General features: G+C 43.0%; 1 protein-coding gene across 2 annotated transcripts in view; it reads right to left on the bottom strand.

Annotated features, from left to right (window-relative positions):
- SCAI (suppressor of cancer cell invasion) overlaps window positions 1-26,414 on the bottom strand; it is a 138,087-nt gene that overhangs the window by 53,455 nt on the left and 58,218 nt on the right. For both annotated transcript variants that reach the window (XM_066256242.1, XM_066256243.1), the window contains exon 3: window positions 14,638-14,769. In XM_066256242.1, the coding sequence (XP_066112339.1) occupies window positions 14,638-14,769 (132 nt within the window). The remainder of the gene's footprint in view (window positions 1-14,637; window positions 14,770-26,414) is intronic.

Genomic DNA, 26,414 nt, shown 5'->3' with positions numbered 1-26,414 from the left:
TATATAACAGCTTCTAATGTATACATATAAAAAATACAATTTGTGCCTGACCTGTTGGTGGTACAGTGGCTACAATGTCAACTTGGAATGCCAAGGTTGCCAGTTCGAAACCCTGGGCTTGCCTGGTCAAGGCACATATGAGAGTTAATGCTTCTTGCTCCTCGCTCCTTCTCTCTCTCTCTGTGTCTCTCTTTCTCTCCTCTTTAAAAATGAATAAATAAAATCTAATATATATATATCTAATATATATAATCTAATATATAATCTAATATATATAATCTAATATATATATATTATATATATATCGGAAAACAAAGGTACTATATACAGCATATAAAACAAGAAGTAAGCCTGACCAGGTGGTGGCGCAGTGGATAGAGTGTTGGACTGGGATAAGGAGGACCTAGGTTCAAAACCCTGAGGTCATAGGGTTGAGCAATGACTCATCTGGCTTTTGCAGGGGTTCACCAGCTTGAGCATGGGGTCACTGGCTTGAGCATGATGTCATAGACATGACCCCATGGTCACTGACTTGAAGCCCAAGGTCGCTGGCTTGAACAAGGGGTCAGTCACTCTGCTGTAGGACCCCCTCTCCCAAGTCAAGGCACATATGAGAAAGCAATCAATGAACAACTAAGGAACCGCAACAAAGAACTGATGTTTCTCATCTCTCTTCTTTCCTGTCTGCCTGTCCCTCTCTCTGATTCTCTCACTGTCTCTGTCAAAAAACAAACAAAAAAACAAGAAGTAGAAAATAGCCTACTGCTTCTCTCCTCAATTCTAGGCCCCAGAAACAGCTGCCATTAAGAATGTTTTCTATGAACATTTAAGCATATTTATTATTTTAAGAATTAAACTATATATAATATTTTAGAACATAGCTTTTTCTTTTGTTTTTAAGATTTTATTTATTCATTTTAGAGAGGAAAAAGAGAGAGAGAGAGAGAGAGAGAAGGGGGGAGGAGCAGGAAGTGTCAACTCCCATATGTGCCTTGACCCGGCAAGTCCAGGGTTTCAAAGCAGCGACCTCAGCATTCCAGGTCAACACTTTATACACTGTGCCACCACAGGCCAGTCCATGTCTTTTTTTATTTTAGTGAGAGGAAGGGAGGCAGAGACAGACTCCTGAACGCGCTCTGGCAAGCCCACCAGGGGGTGATGCTCTGCCCATTTGGGGACCTTGCTTTGTTGCAACAGGAACCATTTTATTTTATTTTATTTTTTTATTTTTATTTTTTTTCTGAAGCTGGAAACAGGGAGAGACAGTCAGACAGACTCCCGCATGCGCCCGACCGGGATCCACCCGGCACGCCCACCAGGGACGACGCTCTGCCCACCAGGGGGCGATGCTCTGCCCCTCCGGGGCGTCGCCATGTTGCGACCAGAGCCACTCTAGCGCCTGGGGCAGAGGCCACAGAGCCATCCCCAGAGCCCGGGCCATCTCTGCTCCAGTGGAGCCTTGGCTGCGGGAGGGGAAGAGAGAGACAGAGAGGAAAGCGCGGCGGAGGGATGGAGAAGCAAATGGGCGCCTCTCCTGTGTGCCCTGGCCGGGAATCGAACCCGGGTCCTCCGCACGCTAGGCCGACGCTCTACCGCTGAGCCAACCGGCCAGGGCCACAGGAGCCATTTTAGCACTTGAGGTGGAGGCCACGGAGCCATCCTCAGTGCCCAGGGCTGACTCACTCTAATTGAGCCTTGGCTGCAGGGGAGGAAAAGAAAGAGAGGGAGGGAGGGAGGAAGGGAGAGAAGCAAAAGTGAGAGAGGGAAGGGTGGAGAAAAGCAGATGGGCACTTCTCCTGTGTGCTTTGACCAAGAATCGAACCTGGGGCATACACATGCTGGGCTGACACTCTACCACAGAGCCATTTGGTCAGGGCCCTGGCCATGCCTTTTTTTTTTTTTTATTCATTTTAGAGAGGAGAGGGAGAGACAGAGAGAGAGAGAAAGAGAGAGAGGGGGAGACAGAGAGAGAAGGGGGAGAGGAGCTGGAAGCATCAACTCCCATATGTGCCTTGACCAGGCAAGCCCAGGGTTTTGAACCGGTGACCTCAGCATTTCCAGGTCTACGCTTTATCTACTGCGCCACCACAGGTCAGGCCATGCCTTTTTAATTTAATAATATATCGTGTTTCTTTTTTTTTTTAAATAAATAAATTTTTATTTTAATGGGGTGACATCAATAAATCAGGGTACATATATTCAAAGAAAACATGTCCAGGTTATCTTGTCATTTAGTTCTGTTGCATACCCATCACCCAAAGAGAGATTGTCCTCCGTCACCTTCTATCTAGTTTTCTTTGTACCCCTCTCCCTCTCCCTCCCCTTCTCCCTCCTTCCCTCCCCCCACCCCCCGTAATCACCATACTCTTGTCCATGTCTCTTAGTCTCTTTTATATGTCCCACCAATGTATGGAATCCTGCAGTTATTGTTTTTTTCTGATTTACTTATTTCACTCCGTATAATGTTATCAAGATTCCACCATTTTGCCCTGGCCGGTTGGCTCAGCGGTAGAGTATCGGCCTGGCGTGCGGGGGACCCGGGTTTGATTCCCAGCCAGGGCACACAGGAGAAGCGCCCATTTGCTTCTCCACCCCCCCTCCTTCCTCTCTGTCTCTCTCTTCCTCTCCTGCAGCCAAGGCTCCATTGGAGCAAAGATGGCCCGGGCGCTGGGGATGGCTCCTTGGCCTCTGCCCCAAGCGCTAGAGTGGCTCTGGTCTCGGCAGAGCGACGCCCCGGAGGGGCAGAGCATTGCCCCCTGGTGGGCAGAGCCTCGCCCCTGGTGGGCGTGCCGGGTGGATCCCAGTCGGGCGCATGCGGGAGTCTGTCTGTCTCTCCCTGTTTCCAGCTTCAGAAAAATACAAAAAAAAAATAATAATAAAAAATTTTTTTAAAAAATTCCACCATTTTGTTGTAAGTGATCCGATGTCATCATTTCTTCTAGCTGAATAGTATACCATGGTGTATATGTGCCTCATCTTCTTTATCTAGTCTTCCATTTTTTTTACAGTGATTAAAGCCTTTAAGCAAACTCTTGGCCAATACAATAAGAATCCATAAAAGAGTAGTGTCCTTAACATGTTCACCAAGTCCAAGTTGGCCCCATCACCATGCCAAATCCCTGAAAAATGCAACCCAACCACAGTTCAGTCTGTTAGGAGCTGTCACAGTGAGCAGGAGTCCAGGAAAAGTCCACATCCAGGAAAAGTCCACATGGCACTGGAATTGTTGTCACCATTCTATACTTTGCAGCTCATGTCCAAGTCCCAATGACCGCTGCTTCTAGCTGGTAATGATTCAGGTAGACTGGAAAAGCCATCTGCAGCATGTGTGGACATGGAGCTTCTGTTCTCCTCTGCCTGGAGAGATGAGACCAGGTTGCTTTTCCCTGGAGCTCTGCGACTGTGGCATGGTAAAGAGAACCTTGGGATACACTAAGCTGGGTGGCAAAGGTAGATTCATAATAGAAGTTGGCAATATATCACGTTTCTTTAATGAATATAGAATTACAGTGTGTCCGTAAAGTCATGATGCACTTTTGACCGATCACAGGAAAGCAACAAAAGATGATAGAAATGTGAAATCTGCACCAAATAAAAGGAACACCCCTTCAGTTTCTGTAGGATGATGTGGCAGCATGTGCGCATGTGCAGATGATGACGGAACACCGTGTATACAGCGGAGCAGCCCACGCCATGCCAGGCAAGATGTGGACGGTACAGAGGAAAGTTCAGTGTGTTCTGTGGCTCGCTAAATTCGAATCCGTGACCAAAGTGCGACGTGAATATCCGCGCGTTTATAATGAAGCGCCACCACATAAGAATAACATTATTCTGTAGGATAAGCAGTTGAAGGAAACCGGCAGTTTGGTGGAGAAACCTCGTTCTGGTAGGCCATCAGTAAGTGACAAGTCTGTAGAGCAGGGGTCCCCAAACTGCGGCCCCCTGAGGCCATTTATCTAGCCCCTGCTGCACTTCCAGAAGGGGCACCTCTTTCATTGGTGGTCAGTGAGAGGGGAGCATAGTTCCCATAGAAATACTGGTCAGTTTGTTGATTTAAATTTACTTGTTCTTTATTTTAAATATTGTATTTGTTCCCGTTTTTTTTTTACTTTAAAATAAGATATGTGCAGTGTGCATAGGGATTTGTTCATTGTTTTTTTTTATAGTCCGGCCCTCCAACGGTCTGATGGACAGTGAACTGGCCCCCTGTGTAAAAAGTTTGGGGATCCCTGCTGTAGAGGCTATACAGGATAGCTCCCTCCCTAAGGAGCCCTAAAAATTCTGTGTGAGCCCGCATCAAACTGCACTGAATAGGTATGAAACTGGGAGTGTTTTCCTTTTATTTGGTGCAGATTTCACATTTCTATCGTCTTTTGTTGCTTTCCTATGACCGGTCAAAAGTGCACCGTGACTTTACGGAAACACTGTATATCAGTATTTCTCATGTATAATGTAGTATATAATGAGTCATTTTAACCAATCCCTGCTGAAAGACATTTATATTGCTTCCAGTTTTCCCGTTACAAAGATGCTGCAATAAACATCTTCACACTTAACAAACGTGAATCGTTATGTAATATGAGTAAAAGGTAAATGTCTATAAGTGGAACTGAGTGAAAGGAAGATTTGCATTTCTGTACCAGATGTTAAGAAAGTGCGTAAAAAGCAGAAGGTTTTCCTACCCCAAAATTTGAGGCATATATAAGAAGAATGAGCTAGTAACTGCATTTTAAAATCCATTTTCATTATCTTTATGATAAGTAGAAAATCATTTCAGATATCAGAACTAGGTTAACTACAGATGCTAGTTTCCACATTCATTGCGAGTTTCCATCTTTTTTATGTCTCCATGGGTCTGTAGAGAGAGGTTGAATTAGGAAGAGCTAATCAGATACTTAAAAATGGAAGTTGCTACTAGAATCTTTAAGATTTTTATCAAGTAGATGCTTCCAGGAAGACTATATTACTGTATAAAAGCATTAGGCAGGAACATCAACTTCATAAGACTTGACAATTATTGGGTGCTTCTTTAAAGATACTGTGTAAAGTCTTTTTTATTTTTGATTGATTTTAGAGTGACAGAGAGAGGAAGGGGAAGAGAGAGAAGCATTTACTTGTTGTTCCACGTAGTGGTACATTCATTGGTCACTTCCTGTGTGTGCCCTGACTGGGAATCAAACCTGCAACCTTGGTGCTTCAGGACAATGCTTCAACCAACTGAGCTAACCAGCCAGAGCCAAAGATACTGTGTCAAGTCTTTAGGCAAATTATCAGGTAAGCATATGCCTGCAAGTTCCTTTAAGTTTCCAAAATTGACAAATTTAATACACGTCAGTAATACATCTTGTTAAGGGAGAAAACAGAACTAGAACTCAGTGTTTTACCTCATGACTATGTAACTTCAGATTGTGGAAAGGTTTTAGGGGAAGGAAATTTTGATGAAGGCTAAAAGCACATAAAAGGTCATCTGAAAAGCTGGAAAAAGGTTCTACCAGTAAGTCATAATATACACATATTTTCTGATTTATAGCTATGAATAATATTGGCTAAATTCTATATTAGAACATCTACCACTCCAGTCTAAAGATTTGCTATAAAAATAGCAATTTCTTTCTTTCTTTTTAATTGATTGATTTGAGAGAGAAAACAACATCGATTTGTTGTCTCCCTTATTTATGTATTCATTTGTTAGTTCTTCTATGTATTCTGACCAGGATCAAACCTACAACCTTGGTATATCGGGACGACTCTCTAACCAACTGAGCTACCCAGCCAGGGCAAGCAATTTCTTTTTTGAAATAGGGTTTAATTTTTTTTTAACTTCCTAAAAGGATAAGTCCTATGATCACCCTTTTACTAATGAGACGTATCACAAAAGCTAATATAAAAAAAATCACTATAATATGCTTACAGTCTAAAATTCAGGTATTTTATAAAGTTTTAGATAAATTCCTTTACTATTCAGAGCTTGACTCTGGTTTTAAACTCTGAATATATCATTTGGTCATTATTACTGTCAGCAGAGATGGGAAATTAATGGTCCACAGAATTAGATTAAATGGGGCTCTATGAATTATCCTGTAAGTAAAATGACCTTATATTTCACATCTTGCAAAGACACCTGTGTTGTAAACTGGCTGTTCATATTCTTTTCCCAAGGCTTTATAGAGGAAATTGAAAGTATGACATTGATATTTTTTTAAATCCTCAACTCTCTCAACAGAAGCTGGGGGACTATGGCAGGAAGTAGTACAGTACAAATGATCAAACCTGACTCTCGGAGATGTTTCAAATGTAATGCTGAGATGTCAAAAGTTAGAAAATTTCTTCCAGGTTTCTACAATTAAATCCTCTTTACTAAACTGAACTAGCTAAGATCATTGATGCCTACCCAGTACCTCAGAATATGAGTGTATTTGAAGACAGGGCCTGTAGTAAAGAGATAATGAAGTTAAAAATTAGGCCTTTAGCCCTGGCCGGTTGGCTCAGTGGTAGAGCGTCGGCCTGGCGTGCAGAAGTCCTGGGTTCGATTCCAGGCCAGGGCATACAGGAGAAGCGCCCATCTGCTTCTCCACCCCTCCCTCTCTCCTTCCCCTCTGTCTCTCTCTTCCCCTCCCGCAGCCGAGGCTCCACTGGAGCAAAGATGGCCCGGGCGCTGGGGATGGCTCCTCGGCCTCTGCCCCAGGCGCTAGAGTGGCTCTGGTCGCAACAGAGCAACGACCTGGAGGGGCAGAGCATCGTCCCCTGGTGGGCAGAGCTTCGCCCCTTGGTGGGCGTGCCGGGTGGATCCCGGTTGGGCGCATGCGGGAGTCTGTCTGACTGTCTCTCCCCGTTTCCAGCTTCAGAAAAATACAGGAAAAAAAAAATTAGGCCTTTAGGGTGAGCTCTAATACAATCAACTTGTGTCCTTATAACTAGGGGATTGGGACACACAGAGGGACACCATGGGTGCTCGTTCAAAGAGGGACTGCCACATAAGGACACTGCAAGAAAATGGCCATCTACAAGCCAAGGAGAAGGCTTTAGAAGGAAGTAACCCTGCTGACACCTTGATCTTGAACTTCTAGCCTCTAGAACTAAAAGACAGTAAATTTCTGTTGTTTAAGCACACACTTCGTGGTACTTTGTTATGACAGCTGGAGTAAACTAATGTAGTAAGCGATAAGGTAACCCTCAAATTCCAAGGTATAGGTGGGCAGGAACAAATCACCAACAGCCAAGACCTGCAGGCTATTGATACCTGTATAGATAGAAAAAGAAGAAACAAATGGGACATCTTGATGGACCTGTGAAGACAAGAAACCCAAAATACCCAATACGAATTCACTGGACAGCAAAGTAGGCCATTTTGAGAACATAAGCTAAAGTAGGAGGGACTTGACCTAAGCCAATAACCACATCTGGCTACTGGAGGACTTGAAACGTGGTTAATCTGAACTGAAACATGTCTAAGTAAAAAACACTTGATATACTTTAAAGACAATATGAAAAAGAGAATGTAAAATATCTCAATAATTTTTCTATATCGATTACATGTTAAAATAAAATATTTTGGATATAATGGATCAAATAAAAAAGATATTATTAAAATTAATTTTACTTTTTCTTTCTACATTTTTTTTTTTTTTCATTTTTCTGAAGCTGGAAACAGGGAGAGACAGTCAGACAGACTCCCGCATACGCCCGACCGGGATCCACCCGGCACGCCCACCAGGGGGCGATGCTCTGCCCCTCCGGGGCGTCGCCATGTTGCGACCAGAGCCACTCTAGCGCCTGGGGCATAGGCCACAGAGCCATCCCCAGCGCCCGGGCCATCTTTGCTCCAATGGAGCCTTGGCTGCGGGAGGGGAAGAGAGAGACAGAGAGGAAAGCGCGGCGGAGGGGTGGAGAAGCAAATGGGCGCCTCTCCTGTGTGCCCTGGCCGGGAATCGAACCCGGGTCCTCCGCACGCTAGGCCGATGCTCTACCGCTGAGCCAACCGGCCAGGGCCTCTTTCTACATTTTTTAATCTGGCTGTTAGAAAATTTTAAATTACATTTGTGGCTCATATTAAATTTTTATTAGTCAATGCTTCTTCTCTAGATCACTCTGGTGACAGTCTACCTCAAATTCAAGGGCAATTCTCTTGAATAGAAAGCCATATAAAATGAAAGTGTATAGCATAAGCTTGTAAAATAGTTGAGGGTATTATATCTAAATAACATAGACCTTACTATTACCAATTTGTAAAACTTGACTCTAGGAAATTATGAATTTTTTGAAGAAGGAAGAGGGAAGTAAAGAAAAAGAGGGAAGAGAGAGGAAGGAGAGAGAAGGAAGGAGAGGGAGGAGACAATGGAGCATTGGTAATTTCTCAGTTATCCTTTCCTATTTGGAGCCAAAAATGGGCTTTTAAAAGAAGCACTGTGGATGATTTCTTCTTTAACATGAAAAACTGGGAGCATATTTAAAATAAAAATCATTGCAGAAATGATTTTTATTTAAGACCATTACATTTCACATTGGCATATGTCTCTGTAAATATATACATTCATGGGCTCCAATGCTAATTTTGGCTTTGTTGTATTTACTCCTTTAAAATCAAATATGGTAGCTAATTAGTGACTTGGAGGCCTCTGCTGTTTCAAAGCACCGAAAGTCATGGATATCAGTGGTACACACAGCTGTGTAACTACATGTCTCAAGATGCTGCCTTATATAATCCACCAAGTATTACTTTCTACTTTGTCACCATGGTAACCAGAACCCTGAAAGCACTTGGGCTTTGATCATTTTTCTGACAGTATTCAAAGCTATTTCTAACACTTCATTACTACTATAACTACATGCAATAACTATTATAAGCATAACACTATCATTCTATTCCTTTCTCACTCTCTGGACTATGTTTTCTTACACAGCAAGCTGAAGGAAGTTAATTATGCACATATTGTCAGAAGGTATTTCCAGTCAAGAAAAATACTCCAGTGCACTGGCTCATGGCACAGTGCATAGAGCATCATTCCCAAGTGCCAAGGTCACTGGTTCAATCTCTGGGTTGCCAGCTTGATCCCAAGGGTACTAGCTCTAGCCCAAGGTCAAGAGAGAGAAGGAGCGGGGAGGAGCGGGAAGCATTAACTTTGTAGTTGCTTCCTGTATATGTCTTTACTGGGCAAGTTCAGGGCTTCGAACTGGCGTCCTCAGTGTTTTACGTTGACACTTTATCCACAAATTATTTTTTTGTTGTTGAGTTGAGTTATATGAAAAGGTTTAATTCTCAACCCTATATAGTATTAAGGACTCAAGAACTAAACTGAAATAGGTATCCCAAGGGTGTTATAATAAATTAATAATAAACAGTACTAAAAATTAGATCTCACACAACTTCTCTGGGTATTAAGGTTTCCTACTATTCCAACAGATAACAATTTTTCCTGCACTTACTTTAAAAATAAAATCTGTGATAGTTAAAATGGCACTTTTAAGATCAAAATTAGAACACATTTGAGCTAATAAAATATATTTATATAAGCCAAACAACATTTCAAGAAGAAGATGAAATAAAACAATTCATTTTTAGGTAACAGGTGTTTTTGGTATTGAATACTGTCATCATGTGGCCAAAGGATAAGGATGAACATGAAGGTGATTTGCAGCCTGCTATGTGGAAATGTGCTGTTACTGTTATTGTCATAGTTACAGTAGTACAGGATGATCCTGGTCTGGCAGAGAGTCTCGACAGAAGACTGCTTGAACTTTACTATTCATTTATGATTCAGAATCAGATTACGAAAATAATTCCTTTTTAAGAAGAGAAATGCCACTGCTAAATTCAATATGCTTCTCAGACATAATGAAAACATCCATTTCCATTCACAAACACATTAAAACTTTTAGTGGGTGTCTTATTTGAATATATAGAGAAGCCAGTAAACCTCAGGTCAAAGCAGTATTGCAAAAAGCACTGACAGGAAAAGACAAGATGGAACACATCTGGCATAAGGTGGACAAATTTAAGAGATTTTCTGAAAATGCTGAGAAAAAGAAGAGATGAAAATCAAAACACAGTAGATGGCTACAGAGGACTTAGATTAGACATACATAAATAGCCCAATTTGAAAAATCGTCAAAGAATTAGAATAGATGTTTATCCAAAGAAGACATAAAAACAGCCAATAAGCACATGAAAAGATGCTCGACATCATTAGTCATTGGGGAAATGCAAATCAAAACTATAATGACAAACCACTTCATACCCACTTGGATGGTTATTACCAAAAAGACAGACAATAACAAGTGTTGGTGAGGATGTGGAAAAAATGAAACCCTCACACATTGCTAGTGACGTAGCCTCTTTGAAAAAGTCTGGACAATCCTCAAAATGTTTAAATATAGAGTACCATATAACCCAACAATTTTACTCCTAGGTATATACCTAAGGGAACTGAAAACATATGTCCACACAAAACTTGTTGACAAATTTTCATAGCAGCATTGTTCATAAAAGCCCAAAAAAGCAAAATAACTCATCTTTTTATTTCTCTACTATTAATTTTTTTAAAAATTTTGTTTGTTGAATTTGGAGACAGGAAGAGATGGGGGAGATATGGGGGGGGGGGGGGAAGAGAAGGAAGCATCAACTCATAGTAGTTGCTTCTTGCATGTGCCTTGACTGGGTGAGTCTGGGGTCTTGAAACAGCCCAGAAAGGGCAAAATAACTCAAATGTCCATTAACTGATGATTGGATAAACAAAATGTGGTAAATCTATACAATGGAATAGTAACTGTAATAAGAGAAATGATGTACTAATGCACGTTACTACATACACAAACCTCAAAAACTATAATACTTAATGAAAGAAACCAATTGCAAAAGACCAAATATTGTATGATTTTACTTATATGAAATGTCCAAAATACATAAATTCATAGAAACAGAGAGTAGATTTTAGGGGGTTATAGATTGGGTGGAATGGAGAATCACTGCTAATGAGTATGAGGTTTCTTTGGAGTAATTAAATGTTTTAAAATTAGATTGTGGTGATAGTTGCACAACTCTATAAATGTATTAAATCATATAACTGTAAACTTCAAATGGGTAAATTCCTATTGTATAAAATATAGCTCCATAAATTGGGATTGGGAGGAGGAGAAAAAGTAGGGTTCAGAGTTACTATAACTATGACAATGTTTTAAGAGTTAGCAATAAGAGTTTGGAAGCCATGTGACAGGAGTTACTGTAGAACTTTTCATGTAAATTTTTAAATGTTTTCTTACTTTTAAATGTACCATCCATTTTTTTTTCTTTTTCTTTCTTTTTTTTACAGAGACAGAGAGAGAGTCAGATAGAGGGATAGACAGGGACAGACAGATAGGAACAGAGAGATGAGAAGCATCAATCATTAGTTTTTCGTTGCGCGTTGCAACACCTTAGTTGTTCATTGATTGCTTTCTCGTATGTGCCTTGACAGCGGGCCTTCACCAGACCGAGTAACCCCTTCCTCGAGCCAGCGACCTTGGGCTCAAGCTGGTGAGCTTTTGCTCAAACCAGATGAGCCTGTGCTCAAGCTGGAGACTTCAGGGTCTCGAACCTGGGTCTTCCGCATCCCAGTTTGACGCTCTATCCATTGTGCCACCTCTGGTCAGGCCCATCCCTTTAATTTTTTAATGTTGCCTTAATTTCAACAGACACATGGAGATATGTAGGAAATTTTCGTAACAGATAAGCTAAATCTGAGACTAGCAGTGAAAAGATGGCCATGGGTTTGTATTTTCATAATTTCCTCACAAAGTATTTGAGGGCAGGGACTGTTAGTTTTACCTTTGGATTATCTGTACCCAATATAGACTGTGGCACATACTGAAGGCCAGGTAAATGCTAAATATGTAATATATAGCTGTTTAATGAATGGGGAGGTCTAAGTACACAGTTAAAAGATTTACAACATTCTATAAAAAAAAGAATTACTGCCCTGGCCAGTTGGCTCAGTGGTAGAGCGTCGGCCTGGCGTGCAGAAGTCCCAGGTTCGATTCCCGGCCAGGGCACACAGGAGAAGCACCCATCTGCTTCTACCTCCCTCCTTCTCATCCTTCTCTGCCTCTTCCCCTCCCACAACCAGTGGCTCTATTGGTTCGGGCATGGCCCCAAGCACTTAGGGTAGCTCTGTTGGAATGCAATAGTTTCAGGTGCTAAAAATAGCTTGGTACTTGAGCATCCAGCTCCAGACCAGTCAGGGTGCGCATGCGGGAGTTTGCTCTATCTCCCCTCCTCTTACCTAAAAAAAATACAATTAGCTCTGACCAAATAATTCAGATGGTTAGAGAAGATGCCAATACACAAAGGTTGTGGGTTTGATCTCTGGTCAGGGCACACACAGAAACAGACTGATGTTTCTGTCTCTCTCCTTTGTTCTCTAAAATCAATTTTAAAAAGGACAAGTTTAAATAAAAGATGCAATTAATTTATAAAGCAAAAGAAAAAGCTGATCTCAAATATCTCTTCTGTAGTATAAAACAGCAAGCAACAGAGCGAGGAGTTAAGAATATCATCTTTTGGGCCCTGGCCGATTGGCTCAGCGGTAGAGCGTCGGCCTGGCCTGCGGGGGACCCGGGTTCGATTCCCGGCCAGGGCACATAGGAGAGGTGCCCATTTGCTTCTCCACCCCCCCCCTTCCTCTCTGTCTCTCTCTTCCCCTCCCGCAGCCGAGGCTCCACTGGAGCAAAGATGGCCCGGGCGCTGGGGATGGCTCCTTGGCCTCTGCCCCAGGCGCTAGAGTGGCTCTGGTCGCAGCAGAGAGACACCCCGGAGGGGCAGAGCATCGCCCCCTGGTGGGCAGAGCGTCGCCCCTGGTGGGCATGCCAGGTGGATCCCGGTCGGGCACATGTGGGAGTCTGTCTGGCTGTCTCTCCCCGTTTCCAGCTTCAGAAAAATACAAAAAAAAAAAAAGAATATCATCTTTTGGAATCCTTCATTTAACACAGGGGTCCCCAAACTTTTTACACAGGGGGCCAGTTCACTGTCCCTCAGACCATTGGAGGACCGGACTATAAAAAAACTATGAACAAATCCCTATGCACACTGCACATATCTTATTTTAAAGTAAAAAAACAAAACGGGAGCAAATACAATATTTAAAATAAAGAACAAGTAAATTTAAATCAAGAAACTGACCAGTATTTCAATGGGAACTATGAGCCTGCTTTTGGCTAATGAGATGGTCAATGTGCTCCTTTCATTGACCACCAATGAAAGAGGTGCCCCTTCCGGAAGTGCAGCGGGGGCCGGATAAATGGCCTCAGGGGACCGCATGTGGCCCATGGGCCATAGTTTGGGGACCCCTGATTTAACAGATGTTCACAAAGCACCTGCAATGTGCAAGACCTTGGCTTAGGTTGTTACAGTGACCAAAACAGAGATCTGCTCTTAGGACATTTTATTTTAATTAAGGAAGACTCATAGGCAAATAAATAAGATCCCTTGAGATAATAACGAGTTTTATGAAGAAAAGTAAACAAATATAGGAACAAGAGAGTGTTTTAAAGCATCGCTTCAGATAGAGAAGTCATGGAGTATTCATTTGATGACACTGATTTATCTTAATAACGGTAAACATTTTTTTCTGTTTTTCTTAAGGACTTTATTAATTTTTCAGAGAGGAGAGAGAGAGAGAGAGAGAGAGGGAAAGAGGAATAGAGAGTGAGAGAGAGAAAGGGGAGGAGCAGGAAGCATCAACTCCCATATGTGCCTTGACCAGGCAAGCCCAGGGTTTCAAACCGGCGATCTCAGTGTTCCAGGTCGACGCTTTATCCACTGCGCCACCACAGGTCAGGCCATGGTAAACATTTTTTAAAAGAGATACTAACTTAAAAAATAGATTTTGCCAGTACAGTTCCAAACACAGGGATGTATAATAAAGTTATAAAACAAATGAGAAGGTGGTTGCATTTTTACCCAGGAATAAACTGTAAGGTATAATAACTCAATACCTTTACAATCACTCACAATTATATAAAATTTCAAAATAAAACCTACTGTATAGCATGAACTTATTTATGACTGGAATTAAGCTAATTAATGAAGCTTTAGTCTGAAGTAAGTCAATATGCTAAGAATTTCAAGAACTGTAATATGAGCTAAATCATTTAAATAGAACACAACAGTACAAAATTACCCACCAAACACAAGAACACATAATCAAAGACACATTTGCACAAAAGCATATATAATTTTTACTACTAACAGTCTATTCGGGCATATACAACTAAAGTAAAAATTACACTGCCTACGATATTCTGTCATTAATCTACAGATATTTTATTCTAAGAAAAAGAAAGGCCCCACGTTCACCTGCTTTATGCATTTATACGCTCCTTAGTTCTCAATACACCAATGTGTAAAATCAGATATAAATCAGGTATAATGTGGACTAACGTCTATAAAGCCATCTAACAAAAGAGCTCTCCTCACCTTAAGTAGAACAATGTTATCCTCTTTTCCTATTATTTTTTCATGTGAGAAGGAAGAAACGGTGTCAAAGAAAAAAGTCACGATTACTTCCAGTAGATATCTACATAATATTCACAAAGTTGCCACACATCAGCCATGGGAAAAAATACACAAAATTAGAGAAAAGTTTAAAGCATCAAATGTCCACTAACCTTAACCCATTGAATAGCTGCTTAGATTTATCCAAAAGATAACAAAAATCTGTAACCGTTTTCCTCTCTCCCTGGGGGATGTCATCTTCAGCACCGCCAGAGGACATGATTTCTTTAAGAGCAAATTCAGTCCTATAAGAAAACACATGTTCATTAACCAAGTAGGTAAAAAAAAGACCTTAGTTATGTAACCTGATAGCATTATTTTTTTTTTTAAGATTGAGAATTTTTCTGATTGCAAATAAATCATCAAACAATTTAAGTGTAAGATGGTGTGGGAAAATAGATAATCTCATATTGTTGGTGGGACTAAAAATTAGTACAGTATATCCATACTGAACAGCAATTTTTAGAATATTATTTCATCTAATAAATATTATTTGAATGATTATATTTCAGGCACTCCTTTAAAAATGGTTAAGAGGCCTGGCCGGTTGGCTCAGCGGTAGAGCGTCGGCCTGGTGTGTGGGGGACCCGGGTTCGATTCCCGGCCAGGGCACATAGGAGAAGCGCCCATTTGCTTCTCCACCCCCCCCCCTCCTTCCTCGCTGTCTCTCTCTTCCCCTCCCGCAGCCAAGGCTCCATTGGAGCAAAGATGGCCAGGGCACTAGGGATGGCTCCTTGGCCTCTGCCTCAGGCGCTAGAGTGGCTCTGGTCGTGACAGAGAGACGCCCCGGAGGGGCAGAGCATCGCCCCCTGGTGGGCAGAGCGTCACCCCTGGTGGGCGTGCCGGGTGGATCCCGGTCGGGCACATGCGGGAGTCTGTCTGGCTGTCTCTCCCCGTTTCCAGCTTTAGAAAAATACAAAAAATAAAAAAATAAAAAATAAAAATGGTTAAGAATAAAAAATGTGCCTGACCAGGCAGTGGCGCAATGAATAGAGCATTGGACTGGGATGCAGAGAACCCAGGTTCGAAACCACAAGGTCGCCGGTTTGAGCACAGGCTTACCGGCTTGAGTGTGGGGTCACTGGCTTGAGCATGGGATCATAGACATGACCCCATGGTCGTTGGCTTGAAGCCCAAGGTCGCTGGCTTGAGCAAGTGGTCACTTGCTCTGCTGTAGCCCCATGGTCAAGGCACATATGAGAAAGCAATCAATGAGCAACTAAGATGCTGCAACGAAGAATTGATGCTTCTCATCTCTCTCCCGTCCTGTTGGTCTATCCCTATCTGTCCCCCTGTCTGTCACACACACAAAAAAAAGAATGAAAAATGTTGATTTTTTTTTCCTATTTATCTATTTAACCCATTCTATAAACCTGTCCTGGAAAATAATCTTATAAATGGAAAATACTTTATCCATAAAGATATTTATTCCAGTATCAAAATATTTAAAAACTGATAACCTAAAAGAACCAAAAAGGGAAACTGTTAAGTACTTCCAAGGACACTAACCCAACTGCTTTCTACTCTATCACTAATTTACAATTATATTTAGATGATAAGGTAACCATTAGGGGATACCTCAGTATAAAAGGGATATAAAAATCACACCCACACAGAGATGTATATTTTAAAGCTATTTTATTGAATCCAAACATGTTAATTAGCCATTTTAAAAACAACAAGTTGCTCGACAAGTGTATTTAGTATGAACCCATGCTAAACAAACAAATAAATACATATGTGTTTACACGTGGACAGAAATCTCTGGGACAACATAGGGAAATGTGGTTCTAGTGTAGGGTGAACAAACAGAGCAGACAAGAGTCAGACACCAGAGATGGGAGTCAGGGTGTGGTGCAACTGTTTTGGTAAATATTTTTCTCTCCAACGCTATTGCAACGTAGGCAAATTTGTCAGCAAGCCTGGGACTGTCAAGGGCTACAGGGAAAAAAACATGTGGGTAGCACCGGCAAGGGTGGCACTGGGTGGTCCCTGCATGTCTGTGTTCCCTCTTCCCACCACATCTTTCCACAGTCTGTGAACTAGAATTTTTTTAAGTGAGAGGAGGGGAAATAGACTCCTGCATGCACCCCAACCGGGGTCCACCCAGCAACCCCTGCATGGGGCCAATGCTCTGCCCATCTAAAGCCTCTCGTAAATGAGCTATTTTTGGTGCCTGAGGCGAAGGCTCCACGGAGCCATCCTCAGTGCCCACGGCCAATATGCACAAATGGAGGAGCCATGGCTGCAGGAGGGGAAGAGAGAGAGAGAGGGAAAGAGAAAGAGAAGGAAGGAGCTAGAAAGGGAAGGGGTGGAGAAACCGATGGTCACTTTCCCTGTGTGCTCTGACAGGGAATCAAACCTGGGACTTCCACACATGCCAGGTCGACGCTCGTCCACTGAGCCAACTCGATAGGGCCTGGACTAGGATTTTTAAGAGGGGAAATAGGTCTTGAAAAGTGCTGAGTCTGGGAAGGGGTTTCACACTTAATGACATTGTATAAGTCCTCTCCTCCACCCACCACCACCCTTGAAACGTAGGACAGGCACAAAGTTGGAACAATCCTGACTGCACCTTTCTCAGTCCACTTCATAGACCTCATGAGCAAGACGGCTAAGATCCCCAGGACAAATGAGCTCATAGACAAAAAACAGAAAATGAAAGTTTGAAATAAAACAATCCAGCCTGGCCAGGCGGTGGCGCAGTGAACAGAGCGTCGGACTGGGATGCGAAAGGACCCAGGTTCGAGACCCCGAAGTCATCAGCTTGAACGTGGGCCCATCTGGCTTGAGCAAAGCTCACTAGCTTGGACCCAAGGTTGCTGGCTTGAGCAAAGGGTTGCTCGGTCAGCTGAAGGCCCACGGTCAAGGCACATATGAGAAATCAATCAATGAACAACGAAGGTGTTGCAACGAAAAACTGATGATTGATGCTTCTCATCTCTCTCTCTTCCTGTCTGTCCCTGTCTATCCCTCTCTCTGAATCTGTAAAAAAATAAAATGAATAAAGCAATCCAATAAAGAAGGATATTAGAAACAAAGCAGGAAGAAATGCCATAATGAAGCAAATAAAAATACTGGGTATGGGCCCTGGCCGGTTGGCTCAGTGGTAGAGCGTCGGCCTGGCGTGCAGGAGTCCCGGGTTCGATTCCAGTCCAGGGCACACAGGAGAAGCGCCCATCTGCTTCTCCACCCCGCCACCCTCCTTCCTCTCTGTCTCTCTCTTCCCCTCCCGCAGCCAAGGCTCCACTGGAGCAAAGATGGCCGGGGCGCTGAAGATGGCTCTGTGGCCTCTGCCTCAGGCGCTAGGATGGCTCTGGATGCAACAGAGCAACCCCCCAGAGGGGCAGAGCATCGCCCCCTGGTGGGCATGCCAGGTGGATCCTGGTCAGGCGCATGCGGGACTCGGTCTGACTGCCTTCCGGTTTCCAGCTTCAGAAAAAAAGGAAAAAAAAAATACTGGGTATGAAAAATAAAATCACTGAAATAAACAGGTGAATGGACTGAAGAGGAAAGGATACAGTTGAACAAATTAGTAAGCTAAAATACTGGTTTAAGGTACTCTGCCAAAAGACATCAGGAAGAAATAAAATATATAAAACAAAAATCAAGAGCTCAGTAATAGAGAAATGAAGGAAATCAACACTCAAATAGTAGTGTACATGTAAGAGAGAAAAAATACTTGAGGCTGATAAATATTTACTGACTTAAATTTCTGTGAGCATTCCAGAATTAGAGAAAATACCAGACCTCACATAAAAGAACTCAAAGAATGTAAATTTAAAAAAGATAAATAGCCCCAAAGCTAGAAATATTAAAGTGAAAATTAAGAATTCCTGAGAAGCCCTCCCAACTTCCTGAACAATCTGGTCCCATAACCATTAGGTGGGGCAGAGCACAGCTGGTGCCCACACAGAGGGTAGGCAGCACGGGCATCAGAGCCCACTAGTGAGACCGTCCACACCCACACCAAGGGCCGGTCTGCACAGGAGGTGAGAACTGAAGTGAGGTGAGGGCATCCATGAGGGGAAGACTGGTGGGAGGAGTGGGAGTCTGAGCAGGGTGAGAGGGCACTGCCACCAGGCAGGGCTCCAAGAGCAACAGATCTGTCACATACGAGATTCATCAAATGAGAAAATCTATTAAAAGACAATTGGGCCTAGAGTTCTCTCAGCAAAAGAAGGAAGACACAAGTATGGAAAGGGAAACAGTTAGCATGAACCCTGTGGACTGAAGCTGGAGGTATGGGTGAACAACTGGATTTTTAAAAATATAAACATAAATGTGTGGGTGTGTAAACATAAGCATATACATACACGCTCCCTAGCTCTGTAAATCTGTCTACTGAGAGGGCCTATAAGCTGTGACCACTTCCACTTCCCAATGGTGTAACATACCTAGCACCCAAATCTTGGGAGTCATACGTAGTTAAAACAGTATTACTGACTATATTCCCTATGCTGTACTTTACATCCCCATGACTAACTTTACAACTGGCAGTTTTTGGTTTTTTTTTTTTTTTTTTTTTTTTTTCTTTTTTTTCCTGAAGCTGGAAACAGGGAGAGACAGTCAGACAGACTCCCGCATGCGCCCGACCGGGATCCACCCGGCACGCCCACCAGGGGCGACGCTCTGCCCACCAGGGGGTGATGCTCTGCCCATCCTGGGCGTCGCCATGTTGCGACCAGAGCCACTCTAGCGCCTGAGGCAGAGGCCACAGAGCCATCCCCAGCGCCCGGGCCATCTTTGCTCCAATGGAGCCTCGGCTGCGGGAGGGGAGGAGAGAGACAGAGAGGAAAGCGCGGCGGAGGGGTGGAGAAGCAAATGGGCGCTTCTCCTGTGTGCCCTGGCCGGAATCGAACCCGGGTCCTCCGCACGCTAGGCCGACGCTCTACCGCTGAGCCAACCGGCCAGGGCACAACTGGCAGTTTTGACTTTTTTTTTTTTACAGGAACAGAGAGAGAGTCAGAGAGAGGGATAGACAGGAACAGAGAGAGATGAGAAGCATCAATTATCAGTTTTTCGTTGTGACACCTTAGCTGTTCATTGATTGCTTTCTCATATGTGCCTTGACCACAGGCCTTCAGCAGACCTAGTAACCCCTTGCTCGAGCCAGAGACCTTGGGTCCAAGCTAGTGAGCTTTTTGCTCAAGCCAGATGAGCCCGCGCTCAAGCTGGCGTCCTTGGGGGTCTCGAACCTGGGTCCTTTCGCATCCCAGTCTGAGGCTCTATCCACTGCGCCACCGCTTGGTGAGGCAGTTTTGACTTCCTGATCCCCCCTGCCATATGGCAAGCCTCAGTTTGTTCTCTGTAACTATGAGTTTGTTTTTGTTTTGTTTTGCTTTTTAGATTCAATGTATAAGTGAAATCATATAGTATTTGTCTGACTTATTTCGCTTTGTATAATACTGTTTAGGTCCATTCATGTTGTTGCAAATAGCAAGATTACATTCTTTTTTATGGCCAGGTAATATTCCATTATATATATATATATATATATATATATATATATATATATATATCTCTACTTGATCCACTCGTCTACTGATGGACACTTAGGATGCTTCCATATTTTAGCTACTGTAAATTATGCTGCAGTGAACATAAGGATGCATGTATCTTTTTAAATTAGCATTTCCAATTTCTTTGGATAAATACCCAGAAGTGGGATTGCTGGGTCATACTGTAGTTTTATTTTCAATATTTTTCTTGTTTTATTTTTAAATTACACTTTAGCTCTGGCCAGTTGGCTCAGTGGATAGAGCGTCGGCCTGGCCTGCAAACATCCCAGGTTCGATCCCCTGTCAGGGCACACATGAGAAGCACCCATCAGCTTCTCTCCTCCTTCTCTCTCTTCCCCTCTAGCAGACAGTGGCTCAACTGGTTTGAACATCAGCCTCAGGCACTGAGGATAGCTCAGATGATTTGAGCATTGGCCCAACAAGACGAGGGTTCCCAAGTAGAAGCCGGTTGGGGCACATACCGGAGTCTTTCTTTCTTTTTTTTTTGTATTTTTCTGAAGTGAGAAGCAGGGAGGCAGAGAGACAGACTCCCGCATGCACCCGACTGGGATCCATCTGGCATGCCCACCAGGGGTCGATGCTCTGCCCATCTGGGGTGTTGCTCTGTTGCAACCAGAGCCACTCTAGCACCTGAGGCGGAGGATATGGAGCCATCCTCAGCGCCCGGGCCAACTTTGCTCCAATGGAGCCTTAGCTGTGGAAGGGGAAGAGATAGAGAGAAAGGAGAGAGGGAAGGGTGGAGAAGCAGACGGGCATTTCTCCTGTGAGCCCTGGCCTGGAATTGAAACCAGGACATCCACACGCCAGGCTGACACTCTACCACTGAACCAACTGGCCAGGGCCAGAAAGTCTGTCTTTCTATCTCCCCTCCTTTAACTTAAAAAAAATTTACACTTTATATTAGTTTCAGGTGTACAACTTTAATTTTTTGAGGAATCTCCATAATGTGTTCCAGAGTAGCCACACCAGCTTACAATTCCACCAACAGTACATGAGGGTGCTTTTTCCCATATCCTCACCAACACATTCTTTGTTGTCTTTGAGATAAAAGCCATTCTGTAACTGTCGTTCTTGAATAAAAAGGAAGGAAGGGAGGGGGAGAGGGAAAGAGGGAGGAAGGGAAGGGAAAGACGGAGGGAGGAAGAACACCAGACCCAGATGCTTTTACCAATTTAAAAAAAAATGTTTAAAAAACACATTAACATTGAATATACTTTCCTCCCAACCTTCAACACTAACATAGCTTTGACACTGAAACCGTAGAAGGGAAATACAAAAAAGCAAAATTACAAGCCAAAGGCCATGTTATATAAACTGTTGTTATGGCCTCGGATGTTTGTAATATGAATAGGACATAGATTATTGAAATTTTAATACAACAGCAAATACAGTGTCATTTACTAAATAAACAGTAAATTAAGACATGAATAAAAAATATATATGTATATATCAAAATCAATTATGTGGAGACAGTACACATGGAAATCTATAAGCAAGGTCAATCCTATTGACATTCATGGGAAGCATATGCTTCCACATACCACATGGCTAAGAATAAAAGAGGAGGCAGAGAAAAGAACATAAAGTATTTATGTGGGTTGAATTGTGTATCTTCAAAAAGTTGTTCAAGTCCCAATTCCTTATACTTGTGAAGGTGACCTTATTTGGAAATAAGGTGTTCGCAAATGTAATTAAGATGTAAGTTAACACAAAGTCATATTGGAATCCAGTGAGTCCTAATCCAGTATGACTGGTGTCCTTAAGAGCCCTGCGGAGCCGAGGAGGAAAGCCGCATAGACAGACAGCCACAGAGAGGAGAATGCCCTGTGAAGACTGAGGGGAAGACGGCTATATGAAGGAGGAGGCAAAGAGCAGAATTCTACAGCTACAAGTCAAGGAACGCCAAGAGCTGCTGGTACGCAGCAGAAGCTAAGGAAGAGACATGGAACAGATTCTCTCTCTGAACCTCTAAAGAGGAACCAAACGTCCAAAACCTTGATTTTGGCCTTCTGGCCTCCTGAGGAGTGAGAGCACAACCTTCTGTTGTTTTAAGCCAGTCTGTGGAAAGCAAGTCATATATGAAGAAGTCCTAATACATACAGATTACAAAATGGTCACACAAGCAAAAGAGCAATGAATGGGGCAAGTGCTTAAAGCCTTGTTCTGCTAAATACAGAGCATTTGACAAATCACTGACCTGCCTGTTGACCGCTTCTTTTTATAGGAAGTCTTTCAACAAAGAAAAATTGCTACTCTGTCATTCTAAGTAAGTGGTTCAATACAAAAGCACGAAAGAAACCTGGAGAGGAACGACCTAAGTGTGCACTAGATTAAACCAGGGAGGACAATGCAGTCCTGACAGCAGTGGAAAAAGCCTGAGTAGTCCTGTTCCTGACACTTCCTAGTTAGGTGACTGCAAACAAATAAAAAACTCTGGCAAGCCCTGGCCGGTTGGCTCAGCGGAAGAGCGTCGGCCTAGCGTGCGGAGGACCCGGGTTCGATTCCCGGCCAGGGCACATAGGAGAAGCGCCCATTTGCTTCTCCACCCCTCCGCCGCGCTTTCCTCTCTGTCTCTCTCTTCCCCTCCCGCAGCCAAAGGCTCCACTGGAGCAAAGATGGCCCGGGCGCTGGGGATGGCTCCTCAGCCTCTGCCCCAGGCGCTACAGTGGCTCTGGTCGCAACATGGCGACGCCCCGGAGGGGCAGAGCATCGCCCCCTGGTGGGCAGAGCGTTGCCCCTGGTGGGTGTGCCGGGTGAATCCCGGTCGGGCGCATGCGGGAGTCTGTCTGACTGTCTCTCCCTGTTTCCAGCTTCAGAAAAATGAAAAAGAAAAAAAAAAAACAACTCTGGCAAACACTCTGAGTTGCTGCCTTTTTTTTTTTTTTTTTTTTTTGAGACAGAGAGTCAGAGAGAGGAATAGACAGGGACAGACAGACAGGAAGGGAGAGAGATGAGAAGCATCAATCATCAGTTTTTTGTTGCGAGACCTTAGTTGTTCATTGATTGCTTTCTCATATGTGCCTTGACCGCGGGCCTTCAGCAGACCGAGTAACCCCTTGTTCGAGCCAGCAACCTTGGGTCCAAGCTGGTGAGCTTTTTGCTCAAACTAGATGAGCCCGCGCTCAAGCTGGCGACCTCGGGGTCTCGAACCTGGGTCCTCTGCATCCCAGTCCAATGCTCTATCCACTGCACTGACTTTTAATCCATAAAAACAAGCAATTGACACTTGTTCTATCTCTTTTATTTACGTATGAAAGAAGTCTGAAAGCATTATATAATGTATAATATTGTGATTAGATCCAGAGGGAAACAGGCTGAGAAAGAAATGGAAGTTGATAGAAAATGAAACCAAAATATAATAAAAAATTAATTCTGACAAAGAAGAGAAGGTATTTATAGAACTCACATGGTAGGAAAGAGATCCTTTTCTTATGCACTCAGATTTTTCAAAAAGACTGTAAAAATAGAATGGCCGTATAATTCAGTATCAAGGTAAGAGAGTATCACCCTGGCCAGATGGCTCAGTGGATAAAGCGTTGACCCAGTGCACCAGAGGTCTTGGGCTCAACCCCTGGTCAGGGAATGAATGTACAAGAAGCAACAAATGAGTACAAAATGGAACTAAGTGAAACAAATTCATACTTCCTCCAGTCTCACCCTCTCTCTCTCTCTCCCTCTTCTTGCCCTTCTTCTCTCTCTCAAATCAATAAAAAAAAAAAAATTATTTTATTTATTTATTTTTTTTACAGGGACAGAGAGAGAGTCAGAGAAAGGGATAGACAGGGACAGACAGGAACCAGGAACGAAGAGAGATGAGAAGCATCAATCAACAGTTTTTCATTGCGACACCTTAGTTGTTCATTGATAGCTTTCTCATATGTGCCTTGACCGCAGGCCTTCAGCAGACCGAGCAACCCCTTGCTCGAGCCAGCAACCTTGAGTCCAAGCTGGTGAGCTTATTTGCTCAAACCAGATGAACCCGTGCTCAAGTTGGCGACCTTTGCGGTCTTGAACCTCAGTCCTCCCGCATCCCAGTCCGACGCTCTATTGACTGCGCCACCGCCTGGTCAGGCAAAATTTTTTTTAATTTTAAGAAGAGAATATCACATATGTTTTCTCAACTATAAATATGGAATATTAATGATAGTGACCTCCATAAAACCACTGGAGAATATAGGGACTAGTGGATACAAAACTGCCCTGTAGAACAGATGGACAGCTGTCAGTGGGAAGAGGGAACTGGATCTAAGAAGGTGAAAGGATCAGCAAAAGACATATACAGCCTGACCTGTGGTGGGGCAGTGGGATAAAGTGTCGACCTGGAAATGCTGAGGTCGCCGGTTCAAAACCCTGGCTTGCCTGATCAAGGCACATATGGGAGTTGATGCTTCAAGCTCCTCCCCCCTTCTCTCTCTCTCTCTCTCCTCTCTCTCTCTCTCTCTCTTCCTCTTCTCTCTAAAATGAATAAATTAAAAAAAAAATCATATACACGTAACACACAGACACAGACAACAGGGCAGCAACAGCCAGAGGGACAGGGGCAGTGAAGGCAGGAGGAGGGAGCCAAGGAGGAGAAATGGGGGAAAAATAGACATTGCGTGGGGCATCGCAGGGCATGATGCAGCGTGTAGAGGGTGTTATATTGAGTGAAACACTTGAAACTATGTCAACACAATAAATTAAAAAATTAAAATTAAAAAAACTATCCTATCAATTATCATATACTCTAAAATTGTTAGTTGTGAAATTGTCATAAATACACTCAAAAGCAGCGCATAAAATGAAAAATACCAAGTACAAAAAATATTGAGTGTGAATATGCGGGGGGTGATGATTATGGTTTTGCTATATTCAGTATAAAAAGCACAAGAAGCAACAGCTTGGTGTAGATGTACTCCTATGATATGAACCAATGGCAGTGCTCAAAAAGCTGGTCTTTACCAGAGTATAAAACATCTTCATGCATTAAAGAGAGCATAAAACTATCATAAATTATATACAAATTATTTTCCAAGAACAATTTTTCTGACTTATTCCAACATGTGACTGGAGTTAAATCACAGGTTATAATAACAACTAAGAGAACTGCATAGGTACCAAACATCTCACTGTTCAATGTGTAAAGAAGAAACAATAAATTGAGAGCAAAGAGAGTTTAAGAAAAGAAAGCCAGACTGGCCTGTGGTGACACAGTGGATGAAGCGTTGACCTGGAGTGCTGATGTCGCTGGTTTGAAATCCTGGATTTGCCTGGTCAAGGCATCAACTACTACAAGTTGATGCTTCCCACTCCTCCCCTACCCTTGTTCTCGCTCCTTCTCCTCTTTCTAATAAATCAATAAATAAAATATTCTTCAGAAACAAGAAATAAAAAAAAGGAAGCCAAAGAAGGTAGGGCACGGAGCAGCAGTGATGCACACAGAGCCAGAAGGCCATTTGTAAGACATTGTTCATAAAGACATCATTTTGCCTATCAAATGTGGAGAAAGAGATGTGTTTACCTAACACACAGAAATATGCAAATTATTGCCTGACCTGTGGTGGCGCAGTGGATAAAGCGTCGACCTGGAAATGCTGAGGTCGCTGGTTCGAAACCCTGGGCTTGCCTGGTCAAGGCACATATGGGAGTTGATACTTCCAGCTCCTCCCCCCCTCTCTGTCTCTCCTCTCTCTCTCTGTCTCTCCCTCTCCTCTCTAAAATGAATAAATAAAAAATTTTAAAAAAAATATGCAAATTATTCAACCAAGACAAAGCACGGCAGCGAAAGGAAGAAAGGCAGTCAGTCAATCATATAAAAAGAATGACTATCGACAAGATTCATACAGGGACTATTATGAAGCTAATGAGGCAGGAAACACAAAAACATACAAAATGAAAGAAACCATAAAAAATATGAACTCTAGAGAATAATGTGGAGAAACATGACCTGAAGCAACCCGTGGCTTATGATTCATAAAACTGGTCTTCAGTAGAGAATCCACAGAAGCAACATCAAATACAATGCATTTCAAGTTCAACAGCCACTTATGCAAAACACAGAAACTCAAGAGGAAACAAGAAGTTCAGGCAAGAGCCTAAATCACAACTAATAGGACATCACTCCTATTTAGTATGTAAAAATGTACAGGCCACACAGAGGTTCCTTCTTAATCACATCCCAAGGTAACAGCAGCAGGCAGAAACGACACCAGGCATTTTCTGTAGTCTTCCTCACACCCCTGTAAGGCAGGCACTGATATCAACATTTAGAGATGGAAAAACAGGCTCAAATAAGATATGTAAAGATACGTACTCACAGGTACACAGTTGGCAAAGGACTCCAAAGTCCTGCTCTTCTTCCCAGAGGACACTCAAGGCCAACACCCTTA

Source organism: Saccopteryx bilineata, chromosome 2 (assembly GCF_036850765.1).
Source record: "Saccopteryx bilineata isolate mSacBil1 chromosome 2, mSacBil1_pri_phased_curated, whole genome shotgun sequence".
Classification (NCBI taxonomy): Eukaryota; Metazoa; Chordata; class Mammalia; order Chiroptera; family Emballonuridae; genus Saccopteryx; species Saccopteryx bilineata.
This window is presented reverse-complemented; position numbering and strand designations above follow the sequence as displayed.